The following is a 19,426-nucleotide window of genomic DNA, read 5'->3' as shown; positions in this document are numbered from 1 at the left end:
CAAATCCCTGGAAATGCTCAAGAATATAAGCATCTGTCATGTCTTAAGATTTGTTTCAATGTCAGCAGGGATGCCTTAAAAGACATTCTGTATGTGTGTATGTGTATACACCTAAGAATATGTTAGGACAGATCAAGCCTTTGTTTTCTTTGTGTGGATATTTAGGTAAACAAAGACTGAATTGAAATTCGGCCACATTTTCCTTAGTTGCAAACATTCATGTTAATATGTTTTTATGTGTATTCTTTTCTGTTTAAACCATATTTTGAGATTAAAATTGATCTAATGGGTGAATAGTCTGTTTCAGAATACTACTTCTCTTAGAATTCTATGCATGCAGCTGTATGGAGAAAAAGGAAAACAAAGTATGCTGCTGAAGAACAGGCAGCAGGAGTGAAAGGGGGGTGAAATGAGTAGATCAGTGCTGACTGGGAGTAGTGGGACTGTACTTTTAGACAACGAGCAAAGGTCTTTTCGTAACAGGATACACATTGACTAATGCTGATATGCTAAAAGCAACGTTACTCCAGAGCAAACCGTAATAAAGGTTTGTTTGCTTTAACAGAACCTCCGGAACTGGGTTTCTGCTTACGGTCTGCATGCTGGGTACCAAACAGGGTACTTTGCAGTTGAGAGAGAAAGATAGGAACAAATATAAAATGAAAAGCAGGAAGTGGGGCCAGGATTAACTACATCTGCACCTCGCTTCTGCAGCCTTTTCCTTTATGCTGTTATCATCCAGATCCCCTATTAGTAAAAAGTGCTCAGGAGTTTTTGTGCTGCGGCCTAACTGGCAAGCACGTTACTGACCAAGAGGAATCCTGTTTCCTTAGCTGAAGGATGGAGCCAGCGCCCTACTTAGAGCCGAAATTCTGTCCCAGAGAAGCTAAAGCCATACCCTTCCAAGAGGTGGAATGGGACCAGTTTGCTGCCTCCATCCTGAGAAGGTCTCCAGGCACTGGAGAAGAAGAGGGGACAGTAAGGAGGGCCAACCAGCAGAAATCCCCATGTTATCAAAGGGGAAAAAAAAGGGAAAAAAAAGGGGTTGACTGCAGCAGACAGGATGATTTTCTTTTATTGAAAGAAGCACAGCCATTCTTTCCTGGAATGGTGTTGGGTGTTGCATTTAATTTTCTGATTAAACAGTTTGGAGAGAGTACTGTTTCAATAGAACTACTCATAGGAAAATTAAGACACCTGATTGCCACAGCCTTTATTATTATGAATGACCGAAATAAACTAGCTGGGAATGCCTCCTTAAAATTCTCTGACATTTATTGTGACAGCCACAATTACTACTCATCTGGTTATAAACAGTGCCATTTATTGTTGTTTCCATGCTGGAACTACGCTATAGAGCATTAGTAGGATGGATATTGCCCCAGTATTAGAGAGGAAGGAAGAGAAATGGGACACTGTTGCTGAGCTTCAGCATATGACAAGTGTTCACATACAATGTGTTCATTTATTTTGAGGTGGAGGAGAGGAAGGAGTGATAACTCTGGTTACAGAAAAAGAAGATTTGTGTCTGTAATTGGAACAGACAGGCATGCAACCCTTTATTACAGGTTATTTGTCCCCGTACTGGGTGGACAGCCAACAGCATAAAGCACGCTGATCTTCCTGTGTCACAACAGCACTTTTATTTGAAGCTCTGCCCCCGTCTTTTGCTCAGTCATATTTCTCTCCCTGATGACTGTGAATTGTGCAAGTTGCCGTGATTTGTTCTGGGCAACACTTCTGCTTTCAGGGAAGACAGCAAAGGCACTTCCTAATAGTTAATTAGGGCTCCACGTTTTTTTCAGTGGCAATCGTATTAAGACAGGAGTTGCCAGCCATCAGCAGTCCAGTCAACTGCAGGGTCCAGGCAGTATCCAGCATTAGATTCTTCAGCAAAAGTTTGAGGAACAGCTGAGGGTTAATGTGCTATTCACCATTCTGCTTTTACGTGTAAATGTAAGGGCACATTTTGCTTCTGCAGATGCTTTTCATACACTTCCTAGTTATGCATTTTTCTAGTATTCACATAAGCATTCAAGTTTTTAACCCTCTAAGCTCTTGTCTTTCATGTTGTTGAATAGCAATGAAATATACATTAATATATTTCTTATGTGAAATATTTTTCCTTATTCTACTTGTAAATGTTTTATTTATCTTCTGGTTCCTGTATTATGAGGTGGTAAAATGAATCCACCTTCTACCGTCTCTGCTTCCTATTGTTCAGTAATATCATATGCCTGCAGCACTGCATAGTTATTCTCCTCTTCCTCTAAGGGTTTAGTTGTAGCTCCTAACAGACCTGTATTCTTATAACTTGAAGTTATATTCTCAAATAAACCATTAGTCTGGCATTAGTCTCCAGATATGGAAACTGTTTCAGATATGGCACTGTCCCAGTATCACGTTGGTGCCTAGATTTTGTTGGTTTCACAAACTTTACAACCAGTATCTCATCAGTAGTGTAATTCTGGCACAGTTTACATTGTCAGGATGCAAAATCAGCAGGATTCCATGAAGAAAATAAAACAGCTGCTATCTAATGTTTATCTGGTGAATTAAAACAACTTTTTTTTACTAATTAACAGAATCCCTAGGACAATAGAATTGTGTATTAATATTAATTACAAGTGTACTATTTATTTGGCTGGATTTAATTTACTGGATTTTTCCACATGGTAGGAATATGAACAAAATTAATTCTTTTTTTTTTTAATATTTGTTCACAGATGTATACAACCTGTTTATTTTGTCAGGTCGTGTTTCAAAAGTACATGTAATAATAATCCATGTTTTGAGTACTCTTGTATCTCCCTCCAGTCTTTTCTATAACACTGTGAATTTCCCCTTCTCTATTCCCAAGACCCTATATTTGTGATGCAGCACAATGTCTGTGGCCTGAATTCCTTCACCCAAAATTGAAATCAAGTTACAGGGAAGGTGACTTGAGGAAATAGAAGGAAAGCTGGGTTAACCACAGAACATGAGCTCTGTACCTGTTCTGCTAACTTGTCTATGGAAAGCACTCAGCACATCAGATACTAACTTTTGAGTATATTTGTATGCAAATGCTACTGTAGCTTCAGTGTAGGCATGCCTGAGGTAAACTTGAAGTAGGTAGATGTGAAGCAAAATGCAGACTGCAAAAGGTAAATGTTTGAGGAGTTCTTCTATGGCTCCGCTTAACTAATTTCAAGTTAATTTGTGTATGTCTGCCCCAAGTCTAGGTGCATACATACTCAAGACAGTCGCCAGTGGATGTCATTGCAGTATTACAGAGTGGACCTGGTTTTAAGTGTGGGAGACTGGAGCAAAGAGAAGCCCTTTTGGACCTGAGCTTCTGAATTTCTCAGTCATCCTGTATACTTTCAGGCACTTCTCTTGAGTGCCTACATTAGGAAAAACTACCTCTTTAGCCTTTTTTCCGTAACCAACTGAGAGAGAGAGAAACACTATCTGAGGTGATTCTGCCAGCTGGCATTAAAATGACCGTCCAGGTAGGCGCATCTGCTGTACTGACGATATAGGACACAGGATGACTGTGCTCTCAAATTAAATACTTCAGTCAGGTGCTTAAATTACCTAAATTCCGTTTATGTCATCCAGCCAGAGGGGTTCCCTCTCCCCACTGTTTGATTACTTTATGTTATGGATTAAATTTATTAACCAAGTGTTTACAGAGGTGGATAAAATAGATGGCAGAAAAATATTATCACAATATTGGTCCTTCATGAAAAACTCTCTCAGGAAGAGGACAATGGAGATCCAGAACTCCTTTGAAGTTTAGTAGTGATCTGACAGTGAACTCATCGGCTTGGACGTTTGGTTTAGTTGCTTTTCCTTTGCACAATCAGGTCACTTCAAAGTGATATTGAGTTTGCATATATGTCTGTAAGCTGGATGTCAGGTACAGATGGGCAATTTCAATCAGCTCAGCTTTAAGAATATAAATAATAATGGTGAATTGCAACAATATATTCTATCCCCACTGCACAGTGACATGGTAGAGCTTCAGTGATGCTGTGGTTATGCGAGCCTTAGAAAATAAAGGGGCAGAAAAATTTAGTAATAAATCATCAACCTCCTCCAGCTGCCCGTGTTCCTCGCTGTATGCCGTTATTTTCATATTTCTCCAGAAATCTCCCTCACACCTGTTCTGGGATGAGGCGGTCAACAGTTTTCCCATAGTTCTGCTATTTTTCAGTTATACATCACCAACAAACATTTGCTATGTCTGGACACATCTGTGTAGAGACACACCACATTCTTCCAATAAGAAACATACTGCCAGTGAAATTGCAAAAAAATCGCTTTGATAAGTAAAAAGGGAAATAATAGTTGATGCTTCTTGAAATCGAAGAACAAATCCTATTTACCTTATGCACATGAGTATTGAAAACCTTGTTTTACTCAAATAATAACTTGGATGGAATTTGATTTTGTAGTAGCTTACAGCATCTTTTATTGCTGTGGTTACCTTTGCGTACAGATAGTAATTTTTTTTTAAGAATTGGTTTAATAAATATTCTTTCTTTCCTTTTTTTTCAGGATGTGAATTTATCCTGAAAGAAAAGATATTCTTACGTTTAAGGGCAATGGAGAGGAAACTGAAGCAGGGGGTGGTGTGGTCATTTTTAGCCCCAGAATCTTCCTGTGGAGCAGAGGTGCTCTCATTTCAGTGGTCACAGAAGGCAGTGGAGAATCTGACATGAATAAGTTTTAGTTCAGGTCACTTCTTTCCCTTTGCTTCAGCTCCTTGTTATGGAAAAGAAATGAGAATTATTTTGTCCTATTAGGCATCTTGTCATTTTAGGTTAAGAGCTATCAGGATTGTGTTGCATTATGCATTTGTAGTGCATTGGGTTTGTGATTTTGGTTCAGTTTTCTAGTTATTACAATAACACAAACAGCTAATAATAAATTAGAGATTATTTTGCAAAATATAGTTTCAGCCGTGCAAGGCAGACCAAATTCTCTACATGAGAAACATCAGAAATGGGCCCTATCTAATAAATTAGTGAGCATTCTATGTTCACGGATTTAATATTCAGGAGGGGAAAAAAGGTAACTTTAAATCACTAAAATATTTTCGGCTGTATATGTTGAGTCTTTTTAACAAACAGGTTTGTCCACCATTTAGAATTAATAAATGCAACTAAATGCAAAAAATACCCAACCACCATCTTAAGGCATTCCAACGACTGCAATGCCTTCTTTTTCAGAACTAGGACACTGCATATTAATAAGGAAACTTTTATTTAGAACTGGGTATGTCAGAATTTTTTTTCTCTATTCTGTTTTCTTTTGGACAGGATCTGTATCACCAGTCGTATGACTGTGTCTGTGTAATGTTTGCCTCTGTTCCGGATTTCAAGGAATTTTACACAGAATCTGATGTAAATAAGGAAGGCTTGGAATGTCTCAGGCTGCTAAATGAGATCATTGCTGACTTCGATGATGTATGTACTTCTAACAACAATCAACATATGGTTTCAATCTTAATAACCCAGGGTATGCAACAGTAAGCAAATGTACTTGAAAGGGAGAGTGGAAGATCTGTCAGGAAAGAACTTTTCTGTTCCTAGTCACGTGGAAATTGCCTACAGGGAGTATTAAAGGAAAAAAAAATATTTGGGATAAATCAGATATTGATCTAACATCATACTCAGTTGCTTTTGATTAGCTATAATGAGAATCCTATGTGTATATCTGATGGCGAAATTTTTTGCCTTTTAGCTGCAGTTCACGAGACAGTGATATTACATGCTATTTATTAGCTACAGTTTGTAAATACTAGTGCCTACAGTCAGGTATACATTATACCTGATCTGTGTTGGTCTCATTATACGGAGCGTTGATCAGTTGATACGCGAGCAACTCAAAGGATTGTGTAAGTTTTGATATTCCACTCTCTGAAGTTACAAGCAAGTACAGAGTATGACTATAGATGGATTGTGAAAAGGCAGTTGTAAAGGTCTGAGAACAGTATTTGTCTTAAAGGAAGTTATTAGCGATGAAGACACTAGGAAAAGGCATTAAGATCGTGTTATGACTCAGAGAGCACAGCACCCATTGGAGAACACTGGAATTTTCAAAACAACTTGGGATATGAACTAAAATCCTTGGATTTTAGTCCCATTGGCATGGACCGTCCTGTTGGCATGGAAGAGATGCTTACTTTCAGAAAGCTGCTTAAAGCTTAACTGTTGGCTCACATGGTGACTTAGTTCCAATATCAAAGTCTACTGACTTTTAAGAGCTGTATGGACAATAAGGTGGAATTTATTCTCATTACTATAAATTTATTCCCTTTATAATAAAAAGGTATTTTAGCAGACAGAATTTCCCTCTCCTTGGAGGCTGTAACCATTGTTGTATCCATCCTTAAGTCCTTCATCCTGTATATATTGGTGAAGCCATTTGGTGTCTATTAAGAAACCATTCCAAGAATTGGTGTTAGAGTAACAATGCTGTTGGAGTAACAAGGCTGCTGATCTGAATAATGAATAACCATCCTTGTTTTACAGTTATTGTCAAAGCCAAAGTTCAGTGGAGTTGAAAAGATAAAGACCATTGGAAGCACTTACATGGCAGCAACAGGATTGAGTGCCACACCCAACCAAGAGCAGTGCCAGGTACAGGAAAAGGTTCCTGCTTAATAAAATACATGTTCAAATGAAGGCTAAAACTCTGTTCATTAAACTGCAGGTTATGTATAATGTTGTGGCCTAGTTTTTTCTTATTAACGTAGCTTGTATTGTACTGGACAAGTGTATACTTTTGTTTAGTAGTCTCTGTGAATTATCGTTATTCACATGGCGGTTTGAAAATGCCACCTCTGTATTTGCTAAGTCTAACACAGGCCTTATACTCCAAATACAATATAGCACTTTATTGCTACATGCTGCAGCAGAACTGGATTTATAGAGTGTACAAAAGACTGCAAGAATGAGTATTTTCCATTGTAAGCTGGGAGGGCTCAGTAGCTGTATTAACCACACACATACAGAACCCTCAGGCTCAGCACTGACAACATGTTCCTTTGTTTCTGGTTTACTTAATAGGATAGGATTGGGAACTGCAGTCAGTAGGAATAAAGTTCAGAGAAGCAATTCGTAACTTTTAAGCAAAAAACCTTGCTTTGCCATGATCTTTTAGAGTACTACAGGTTAGTGACACAGAGAGAGCAATTATGAATCAACGCATTCTCTGCTAAGGATTAATGCGTTCTTGCCAAACTCATGTTCCTTCTAGAGAGAAGCTTTTAACACCTGAACTATAGACCTTAAGGATCCTGAGGACAAAAAAAGAATTATTTTAAATTAGCTCTGACATTTAATACAAGGAGGTGAAGAGGATGAAGGAAACGTAGAACTGTAGACTAAGGATGAGAACACATAAGGATCTTTCAGTCACAACTTGAAACTAGTGTGTGCACAGGAAGAAATTTATTGTTTGAGTTATTTCCACAAACGGAATCAAGAGATCCAAGTTTTAGTGTTCCTTTGGTGATTTAGTACACATTTTTAAAGGAAATCCACCAAAACTCATCAATCTTCCATCCACACATCCAAAAATCCACAGATACTGCAGAACCTAGCGTGGCAGTGGCTGACTGCTAGTCACACTGCTGGGAACAGCCCCCAGCTTAAAACAAGCACCCAAGGAAGACTAAGTGTCTAAGGAGGGGGACCAAATACATCAGCTGAACAGGAAACCATCTGTCTTAGCTGGGAGTGAACTCCAAAGGAAACAGACTTCATTCATCTCAGCAGCTGCTCTGGCACGCACCACTACTGTCCCACCTAGGCTGATGCATCTACTCTATGAATCATCTCCCAAAGTCATCATCTGTCCATCTCTTCTGTTGCGTTACATCAAGAAATGAGGAAGATTCAGTCATTTCTCATAGAGATCAGTGAGGCCATCTCTTATGAAATCACTCTGTTGTCAGGGTCCTGCCCTGGGCTGTGGGAGGCTGAAAATCAATTTTCGCCTCGGCCACTACTTAGAAGTCAGGCTACACTGTTGATGTATGAGGAGACATTAAGTCTATAGCCTTTATAAGTGGTATAAGCTCTAAGCTAGTAAATTGGGGGACAGAGGAGGGGTTGCCTTCTTCCTCTCTTCCTCTTGTATTTTATTCATTTCAAGTCTATTAGATGTTCTCAGAGGTGCTTACTTATTTACCAGATGAGATCAGTGGAGGAACTCTTAAAATTGTGAATTTCACTGAAGCTTAACCATTAGCTGGGGTGCGGAGCTGTGCAACAGTGAGAGGGAGGAGTCTCTGTGGGGCTGTTCACAAGTGTTATTTATTATTAAAGGCCATAAAATAGCAGCAGACACTTAGAGAAAATTAATGAGGAAATCCTAGGCGCACACAGACGTTGAATGCCTGTGAGATTAGACAGAAGCTAATCAGTTATTTGACAATCAAAACATTACATTAGATATGTTCTGGATCCATCATCTCTAGACTGCCTTATTGTGTAAGTAAAACGCATCCTGGTCTATTGGCCATTGATTGATCTAACTGATGCCAAGGTTGATCTAACAGGGCACCATCTTCTACATTAATTTTCTTCTGCTGCCTGCTGTCATTAGGACATCCCTAAGGGTTTAAGTGCTTTCAAGTGTTCAGCATATTTTGGTTGTATTCTCACAGCAACTAAGGCTAAGGAAAATGATTTTACTCTGTTTGTTTGGCTGTTTAAATTCAGGAACCTGAACGACAATATATGCACATAGGAACCATGGTGGAATTCGCATTTGCCTTGGTGGCAAAACTGGATGTCATAAACAAGCATTCATTCAATGACTTCAAGTTACGAGTAGGTATGTATCACAGGATTTTTATGAGAATATCACGGAGGAGGGGGAGAATTCAGTGTAAAGTACCAGCTGACTAAAGTGTTGGTAGCACTGACCAAAAAGGCCATGAAAGAAAATAGCACTATCTTTACCCTGTTTAAAAGCAGCCTCCGCGGTATTGCCCATTAACCATAGCTGCTGTACGAGCGTTTCAATGCTGGACTCAGAAAAGGGCAGTATTCCTAAATAATGGTTGAAAAATACGTTGTCTCTCAATTGTTTTATGGTAACTCTGTAATAATTATTCTAGAGGTTGTTAACCGTATACATTTTTTAAGCTTATCAATACCAAAGGACACAAGAAGACTCTAAACAGGGCTTTACAAAACCATATAAATGGTTTGGAGGACAAGAGCTATAAGGGGCCAGTGAGGCTGGAGTATGAAATATTTTAGATGTACTGAACTCAAGCAAGAATACAAAAATGCACCCTTTCCTTCCCAGTGTCAGACAAAGGAGGATATTTCTCTTCTTTGTTATTCTGTAGTTATTGACAGTTAAGAGCAAAGAGGACCAGTTGTTTATATTTGAAAGGGGTATCCCTTATATTTCAGCTTCTAATTGCTTCTACTTGTGCATCGTGGTATTTTTAAAAATAAACAGGCAGCTGCAATAAGCCACAGAAAGCACGATGAAATAAATTAATTCAGAGCTGGTCAAGAACCATATGTTCCAAAATATTTATTTCCTGATAGCAGTACACAGCAGTTTTACAATGCAATATGTAACTTGGAAAGTGTGAAATGAAAGCAGTAAATAAATATTGGAAACCCATAAATCCTGTAAACATGTCAGAAGTATTTGATTTCCAACAGTTATTCTCCTGTCTTCTCTTTTCCTTGCTGTGCTGCTTGCTTTTCCCTTTGGCTTCTCCTTTCATGTTTATTTCACAGTGCCACCCACTGGCAAACCTTGCTATCTTCTGACTTGAAATATTCGTGTGCTCCTGAAAGCGCTCCTTTGCCAGTATGTTTTCTATTCCTTCCTAGAGTTAAAAAATGACAAAGCAAGTCTGAAGTATGCATCCTTCTCAAAGTGTTACAGAACTTGATGGGTTTAAAAGAAACGTGTAGAGATATCATATTTCTGCACAAAATAAAAAGAAGTTCCTTTCTTGGCATAGATGACACATGCCACATACTTGCAAACATCCTTATATCAGCAGTGTCAGTACAGATAAAGAGCTGCTGAGTGTTGGGGCTAAATCTGCAAACTGATTAAAGCAGCACTGACTCATTTAAAGTGGGGATCATGAAGCAAACTTTCTAAGAGAAAAAAAAAAAGATAGCTACCTCTAATTTTTAAAGTGTTTGCTTGTCCTATTGCTACAGGTTCCAGAGAAGTCAGACTTCTTTGCTTCATGAAATGAGGAATATTTAAATCTACAAATCTATACAGGTCCCAAAGTGTCACTTTTGCCACCTTCATCCAATATAGGTACCACTGCGATTTTCACTTCCCATCTTCACTTTACTTCTTCCCCACTTCCCACTACCACCTGACCATGAAAGCATGTGGTATCCATAGCAGTAAGAGCCACAGAAACATCTGAGCGTCTACCTCCAATATAATTCCTGCTGAAGGATTTAAACCCAAACTGCCATTTGTAAAAATCTTCCTCAGCCAGCATCTAACCCTAGAATTGTTGCAACTCACTAGAGGTCTCAACTTTCAGCCTTCATTTTCTCTGAGTGCCCGAAATGCTAGTTGTGCCTTCGGAGTTGTGCCTTGCTGTCAGGCAAGGGAGGGGAGGACCTAGATTACATTTCAGGCATTCCTCCCCTTGTGTTAGCTGAGGTGCTTGATTTAGAAGACAAGCTCAGATGTGCTTTTGTGGCAAGTTTTACACAGGTACTGCTTTTTTTCAGAACAGAATAGAGGCTGATGTTGTTTTCCATATAGCTTCATGGTTAGAACGTTCATCTGTGTTGTAGGTGAACTTAATTTGATTCCTGCTTTTGGCTGAGGCTGCTCAAGCACGGGGATCCCTGTTCCCTGGAGAATGCTATGAGCCCAGGCTGTAGGATACTTTGGAATGAGATATTCTCTGTCTGTCCTGCTGAACAGTATTTGCCTTTTCATGGAATAATTAAATGTTGCTTTGGATATGAGAGAAGGAGACAGATGGCATCACCCCTGTTAGAGCATTCACCTGGACTGAGAGTACTACTCTTCCAGCCTTGCCCCAACAAACATTTACGTGTGTCGTGGAAAGAAAACCCACACTAGCCGGAATGACACATCCCAGAATGCCTGGGTGGCCAAAACACGTTCCTAAGAGTTATGGGTAGAAGTCTCCTCGAAGGTGGAGGGATCTGAAGCTGGCTTTCCAGCCCCTGAGGTATGACTCAAACCATCAGCAGTGGTGGTTCAGGAAGGAGGTAAAAAAAAATCACCTCCTGCCCATTGTATTTTGTAGGAAAGTCCCACTGCACTGCCCTAATTTCTGGACCATGGTAGAGCGTATGCCACACACATCTCTTCAGTATTCCTTACTAGCCGGCTTGGGCTACTCGGCAGGTGGCTTTTGTGGTTTCCATTCTGGTCCCTAGTGCTTTCCACGCGTTGGATGTCATGAGGCAGAAATACACACCATGACTTGGTTGTTAATGCAGACTGTTGCAAGGCCTAAGCCCCTTTGTGCATTTAATCCCAAGCGCTTAGAGAAATATTTTTCAGGTTCTGTCTGGTATCCTTTAGAGTTTGCATAAATTTAACTGCTACAGTGCCATTTTCCAGGTGGGCTTATAGCCTGGTTGCTAGCCCATGCTGCCGTGATGCCATTTACATATGATGTGTACTAGATGAGCGAGCTCTGAGATGTGTCCCCGTGCTACAATCACACTTTCATTTTGCTGCATAAATATATCTGCAGTGATGGTTTATGTCAAGGAATTAATAGAGATCAGTTATGATCCATTGATGTGGAGATAATTTTAGAAATCCAAACTACTCACTTATCTAGGATCTATTTCTCACTAGGTCTAACTTGGCTTTCCTGTTCATGGGTATGTATAGTTACAATTATAGCATATTTGACAGTGGTTAGCAATAGTGCTTTTGATTTTGCTTCCTGTTTTCCATCCCTACTAGCAGAGTACAACTCCCTTTGCAAATGTAACATAGGATACGAACTGACTGCAAGATAAAAAATGCCCAGAGTCTGAGGGATTATACGATGTTGTTTTTCACTCTTACAACGTGCATTTCAGAGCTAGTAATTTGTTACTCTTACTCCATAATTAATCAAATTATTTCAATACATATATTTATATTGCAGTTATTTAGGACCATTCTATGGGCAATCCAGCCTTCAGAACGAGGCTGCAAATCCTTCCAGTTCATTCACATTAGTTTATTCTACATTTAAGAAGCAAAGAATACTGTAAAAGTCATTTAATTTGGCCATAAACTATTGCAGGAAGGAGAAGCCCTTTTCACTACAAGTTGAAATGAAATTATTGCATATCTGTTTTCCCAGGAGCTGCTGCCTTCCCACAGTGTGTTCTTCATGCTATCTAATAAGAGCAGTAGCAGGTTATTAGGATACTAATGGTTGAAAATATCAAATTTATTCAGGATGGGAGGGAGCTGTAAAACTAAAATTAGATGAACTACCTTTTGGCATTTTTATAACTAACATCCTCGTGCTGTAAATGGTTGATAAAACAGTTGTGAACAGACTATCGGTTGCTGTACTCACTATTCAGCACGGGACAAATACTATGTTCGTTGACTTGATATGTTACTAGATGCACTGTGTGTCCTTGTTTGGTGGATCTTCTTTTTCAATGTTAAGTTCTGTTTTTTTCCAGGTATCAACCATGGACCTGTAATAGCTGGAGTAATTGGAGCTCAAAAACCACAATATGATATCTGGGGCAATACAGTAAATGTGGCCAGCAGGATGGACAGCACTGGTGTCTTAGATAAAATACAGGTAAGTCTTGGTTTTGTGCTAGTATTTATCTTAATCCTTTGAATTTAGTGCTTAAAAAGGATTATATAGTTGTATACTAAACAGGGCTGTGTTTTGGAGCTAAGGAGACCTACAGAAAAAAAATTACCTACCAGCAGTATCCGTACATTTCAAAAGAATTACACCTTGAGCAGGAAAGTAAAGAATTAAAAGAAAATTACAGGGAAAATGGGAGAAGAATCAGAACTTTTTCTTGATTCTACAGAGGAATACAGTGGAGGAAGTCAGTGCATCCCTAGATTAAGAGAGGATTTGAGGGAAATCACATGTCTATTCTGTGAATTTCTAAACTCGTAAAATACTAGCTACCTTATCTCTGAAAGCCATTCCTGATGTTAGTTATTTCTAAATAAAGGAAATTACCACAACTGCTGTACATCAAGTTAAATCCATAAAGCAATCATGAAACTTCCCTTTTAATGAACAATGCTGATTAATAATCTTTATAGATAATTATCTGTACAAATTATAGATAGATCTGTATAGAAATGACCTTCAGTTTACTAGCTTTCTGGTGATTCCAAAGGGATCACATTTTAAGTATCTGCCTAGTATGCTGCCTAGCACTTTGGCATCTCAACAGGTGATTGAGAGCACTCCGAGTCTGTGATTGAGGCTATTCAGAACAAAATAATGGAAAAGTAAAAGTTACACGCTGTTGGTCAAAACTGAAAACAGAAGGGATGTCAAAGAAATGACATCAACAAACAGTTGCTTGCTCCATGAAGAAATACAGGCAGTCAGAGACCACTGATGCTGTTGATCAACCTCTGTCCTAGTGAGCTTTCACCTAAAATGGCAAAACTGCCTAAAGCTTGGTTCGCTGCCAGTTACGTGAGAAAGTGGCAACAGCAGCTCTGTCAGATGATGCTAGTGTCTTACTATCACTTCATTCACACAGCCTTAGCGTTTGCTAGAAGATGGGGAACCTTGGGTCTACTGAAACGAGAAACAGCTCCTGCAGTTGGGAAGAATGCTCTATGAGGAGGAGTGTTGTCCCTAGTGCCTAGTGATTTGTGTACCTATGAGGCCTCTGTTTGGAATCCTAGGTGCAGAAATGGTTTTACCCAATTTGACACTCGATGTAAGATATTAGAAGCAGCATCCAGCAACATCCTATTTGAAAGCTCAGGTGCTCACACTTCACTTGAGACCCTTAAAGGCCTTATAAGCATTATAGCAAAACCCTTATAATTGCTCGGAACATATGTTCTCTTCACACTCCGGAAGAAGATTCCGCTTTGCTCTGTTATCGATGCTGGTTGCATTACTGTATTGTTGCAGGTTACAGAGGAGACGAACAACGTCCTGCAAACACTGGGGTACATGAGCACTTGCAGAGGAATAATAAATGTAAAAGGAAAAGGAGAATTGAAGACATACTTTGTACATACCGAAATGACAAGATCCCTTTCACAAGGGAACGTGGCATCTTGAAGAAAGCTTGTACGTGTCATCGATACCATATTTTCAGGAAAGTATCACGCACTTTTTAACTACATTTTGGCCCTTAACATGCGTGCTATTTTCTGGTATGTGGCACTTATTTTAATATGGCTGCAGAATAGTCCCATGAGCCATCATTTTGCACCTTGATTTCCTATGTTCAAGGACAGTTGCGATGTACGCTATAGGACTGGAAGATTGTACTGCTACTTGCACTGTTATTCAAAGACAAGAAAAGAAGGAATAGGAATTAAAAGGAGATAACTCATCCTGAAAGGACTAAAAAGAGATGTTAGTGACAAATGCGGGGAAAAAAGGCAATAAAGCTAGGGGTGCATACTATTTCCTGATGCATGGTGTTTTCTGGAAAATACAGTCGCTCCCCAATAGCATCCACTAATCTGGTATTAAAGTATACAGTATTTGTAAATAAGTTTACTCTGTCCACACATGATTTGGATGTGATCACCAGTTGCATCTCATAGCCAGGGACACGTTGGGTGGCTTGCTGGCATTCTTTCTGAAGAGAGAACTAACAATGCTGGAATAGTTTTGTACAAACGTGTCAAATGTTTTGAAGCTATTGTCTTTTGTAAGGTTAATTCATTAAAAGTTTATATGTACTTTGTCTTACTGTTGCTGTCTCTTAGTTTTGCTTCCTTCCATGGCTTCTGTTGCTTCAAACCTGCGCGTCCTCTGCTGCTGCCGCTGCTGCTTTTTATTCAGCAGTTAGATGTTGAGGCAGGCTATGGCCAGCTATCTCAATGGCCTCAGTCAATAATATCTGCTAGGCTTGCTATTGCCTTTTCAGAAATCAAATCACCTCTATTGTCTTCAGTCTTGGGTGGCATCCTAGGCACTTTGCAGTCATGTACTCCCTGGGTGACCCAGAAGACTTACCTCAAATCCATAAACACAAGCCAAGTGGGGGATACTGGAGACAGTAGTAGTGTTGCTACTTTGCCACTGGCCTGCAATGCTTAAGCAATAGCTAGGAGAAGCTGTACAAGAGAAGAAATGTTTTGGTTTTTTTGCACTTTGATAACCTCTTTTGCCCTTGCATGCCTTTCACTTAACCTTTACAATGCCGGGTTTCATGGGATGATTAAAATACTCTAATTTATCAGGATATGAGTAGGAGCAGAAGGTACAAAAAATTCTACTTTGTGGATATTCAAGATTAATTTAAAACCCATTGAATTAAAAGTATCACACTTTTGGAGTTTCACAGATAAGCCAGGTGAAAGACTGCAAAAGCAGGTAATTGTACTATCTATGCTCTTTTGAAGCATAGATAGTAAAGACTAATTTTTGCTTTGCTATAATCAGTACTTGAAATTAACATATTCTTTTAGTCGTAATATCCTAACAAGACCAAAATGAATAAAATCCTCCTATTTACAAAATAGCATATAATGACAAGATTTTTTTTCTGACTGGTATTGTATGAATATAGAAGTCAAGTTATGCACTGTAAGCTCTGACATGTTATGGAAATGTAAAAAGTATTCAATTTTCTCATTCGTGGAACATATATTTACATTTATATTGCACTGGAGTCCTTTCAGAAGGAGTTCTTAAAACTGTGGCTCACAAATAAATGGCATCATGCCACAGCCTCACTTGAGTGTGCCACAGTTTACTCATGGCAGCCATTTGCCCACTAGCAAATTTGAATGGCAGTAGATTTCAAAGTATCTACATCTGCAGTAAAATAGACAATCTGAATTTTGATCCCTTTAAGTTAGTCTAAAAGCAAAATGCAAGTTATTTCAGTTACGACCAACATAACACACTTGACGTCTCACCCAGAGCTGGAGACTTTTGATCGGTAACTCTCAAGATAGGTGCTCAGTCTAATAAAATCTCATTAAAAAGATTTGTTGTCTTTATGATTTCTTCCTTTTAATTAATAAGTTAACATAAATATTTTCCAGTGGAATGAAAGACTTTCCAAATAGCTCACATGGCAGCAGAAACAATGTCTCACTCATTGCCTAAAACAAGCTATCATTTAGCTATACTTTAAGACTTCTAAATCCCTCCTCTGCACTCACTATAAATTTGTCCTAGGAACACTGAAAAAAAATATTAATCTTTTAGACTTTGAATGTACTTTGGGCCCTTAAAATCATTCTGATATTATCACAGGTCAAAGCAATTATTTCTTACTGTGGATGAAAACCCTTTATGTAAAGTTGATTATATTGTACTGTCGTATCTATGTGCAGCTTTCAGGTATAACCTGTACATTCAGGATTTTGCTTTTCACTTGTGTTCTTGCACATCAGTAGGAAACCTTGTACCTAATTTGATAGCTTTGTTTCTATGATTGTGATAAAAGTTAACCAGCATTATATTTCTGTAAGCCATGAAACGTTAAACCATTTGAATGGCTGTGAGCTGACTGGTCCAATGAAATATAAAGAAAGATATATACGTGCCCTCCAAGATCATGTTGAGGATGCCCTCGTTCAGAGCACTCATGTTGCACTGCTGTTCTTCTCTCATTTTGTAGTTGCATTCAAATTCTTGCAGCCAAATCCAGCTAAAGAACAAGAAAGTGGGCAAAAGATGATTACACCCGCAGTATGATGCCCAGACAAAGAAAGGTGCATACCATCCTCTCTCTAGCCTTCGACTGCTGAGTATTATTATTATCTTTCTAGTGCTGAGAAGCTATTTGTATCCAATAAATACTTTTTGTCTTCCAATGCATTTTACATCTACTGTTTATACTGTTTTATTTTTCCCCTGTCTAGATTGACCCAGAGTTCTTGTATCCTCTTTCTTCCCCTCCTGTGATGATTTCATCTGCCTCAATAACTAGACATAACACTGCTCATAGATCAGTGTGTAACTGGGAAAGCTTTATGATAACTATACAAATCAGTATTTGACATTCCATATATTCTACCTCACAGTAAGGCTCAAGTTCTATGACTTCCATGGTGGTGCTGTAGTTCATAGGTCACTGGTGAACCACAAAAAGCGTGACTTCAAAAAGTACAATGCAAATGTATTTCACACCATGAGGCAGCAGCCAAAAGGTCAATATAAGAGTGATGCACTGTGGTCTGGGAAAATGAAATCCAAATGGGAACACCTGGAGAGCCTGATGGATTTCTTTCTCAAAGTCAGAGCTTTGCTCCAATTTATGGAGGGCTACCAAAGGACAGGAAGAAAAATTAGACTTGCAGATATTTTTGTTAACTACAAACATAGTTAGTGTTACCTGTAAATTAATGTTATTTAGCTGCCGTTTCTAAAAACAGACATTAGCATTTATGCTGTGTGAAAAGCATTTTTCATTCTCTTTATATTCCTTTATGATTCCTCTATTTTGTAAAATATCTACAGACCTTCCCTTTTTCCACTGAGGCACAGGTAGGAGTTCAGCCTGCTTATTTCTAAAGCGACAGCTGTGCACATCCGAAGGTAGAGCTGTTAAAAATCTGTCCCAATTTGTTTTCAGAACTTCATATCAGGACAAATAATTAGCGAAGTTGTCAGGACGCTTTATACAGCACCAGATTTACTGTTAAAAGCAATGATTGCCTTGTCCTTTGATATATAGTTTTCTGTATGAAGATGTTTTTTCATTGCCAGATAGCATATTCTCCTTCATATGACATAGATACTACCCTTCAACACTTTTTACAGGTGGACTCCAAACAATTTTATTACTAGGGCTTTTTAGTTTTATTCTTATTTTCTTGTCTAAAATAGTGGAGTGACTCTAGGGAGGAAACAAATGTAGAATGACATACATGTATCTTAAATAAAACATGTAATTAAAAGAGTATTTTTGTTCCTTGAAGTACGTCAAATTTGTGTGGATTTATCAAAAGTGGTGTATAGATCAACTGTAGCTGGTTCACCCTAAAGTTTGCTACATACGAATTTTAAACATTTTCAAAATTAAGGGCAGAAATTATTCTGGTCAATGTAGTTTTTAATATGTCAAAATGCAAGATAAGGACATTTTAATCCTGTTTGCAACTATGAACCCCCTTTATGTTGTAGGATGCCACTGCTCAAAATAAAGATTCTGCCAAGATTTGTTTGAAAAACTTTTATAGAGTATTTTCCAAATATGTTTCTAGCCATTGAGATGCCCTTCCTGAAAATCTCAGTTTTGACAGGAAGTAATACACAAAGTATTTTGAAAGATTGACATTCTAGGACAAGAAATTTTCACGCTTGCATTCCAAAACAGTCTTACAAATAACAATTGTTACGAAAGTAATGTCCACCTCATGTATAAAATTGTGTATTACTCTACTTACCAAGCGGGTTATTAAATAGAATATTCGTCTGACACAGTGAACTGGAATACCCATCCAGCAGATATCAGTCAGCATACAAATAATAATGGAAATGGTATCGGTTAACCAGTTCTATAATTGTTTTTATTAAAATAAAGTTTTAATCTTTATTTATATTAATTTATTTTTTAATTTTAAAATTTAAAAAATATTTTAAACATTAAAAATTATTTTAATTTATAATATTAAAATAGAATTAAAATTAAAATAATTCTAATTATTTGAAAAGCTTAATTCTCAAGTACAGCAGTTGAAATTGTAGTCACAGGCCAACCAGGAAATGTTTGCAATCTGCAGACCAAGGCTCAGACATAATGGTTGTGTAGAGAATTATTTGAAACAACAGATATATTCAGGGAAAATTAAAAAATTTCCTGAGTAGCTCATCAACAAAAAAAAGCACCCTGAAGACTGCAAAACATGAGCTGACTTCTGCAGGTGATGTACAGTTGTCTCTGTCTCCTTCAGAAAACCTCTGAAGAGCCTTCCTGTTTGAGACGGGCGGTCTGTCACTAATGCAGGGTCTGGAAGAAACAAGCGCTTGTGTGAAATGACCGGCTTGGACCAAAGCTATGGTAGTGAAAAGGGGACAGAGTTTTTGAGCCATTTTTGTTTCAGCCTCTTTTTTAAGGGCCATCGGATGCAGCATTTGTTGGCAAAGGCTGTCTCTCCATGGATCACTGAGGGTCAGGAACATACAGCAATCCGATACACGTTGAGGTCAAACAGCAAGGACGGGAGATGAATTGCTAAGACTTTGAGGGTAGCCATCTCAGCTCGAAGTCGCAGGTACGTCATCTTG

General features: G+C 38.5%; 1 protein-coding gene across 2 annotated transcripts in view; it reads left to right on the top strand.

Annotated features, from left to right (window-relative positions):
- The window catches only part of ADCY2 (adenylate cyclase 2), a 229,686-nt gene extending 211,110 nt beyond the window's left edge, over positions 1–18,576 (top strand). The window contains exons 20-24 of one of the 2 annotated variants that reach the window (XM_063326199.1): positions 5,310–5,456; positions 6,525–6,632; positions 8,721–8,835; positions 12,687–12,811; positions 14,135–18,576. In XM_063326199.1, the coding sequence (XP_063182269.1) occupies positions 5,310–5,456; positions 6,525–6,632; positions 8,721–8,835; positions 12,687–12,811; positions 14,135–14,287 (648 nt within the window). In that variant the 3' untranslated portion in view covers positions 14,288–18,576. The remainder of the gene's footprint in view (positions 1–5,309; positions 5,457–6,524; positions 6,633–8,720; positions 8,836–12,686; positions 12,812–14,134) is intronic. The other variant, XM_063326198.1, reaches the window with a different exon arrangement.
- The last annotated feature ends 850 nt before the right edge of the window (positions 18,577–19,426 follow it).

This window comes from Chroicocephalus ridibundus, chromosome 2, assembly GCF_963924245.1.
Source record: "Chroicocephalus ridibundus chromosome 2, bChrRid1.1, whole genome shotgun sequence".
NCBI lineage: Eukaryota > Metazoa > Chordata > Aves > Charadriiformes > Laridae > Chroicocephalus > Chroicocephalus ridibundus.
Note: the sequence above shows the minus strand (reverse complement) of the source record. Positions and strands in the feature narration are given on the sequence as shown.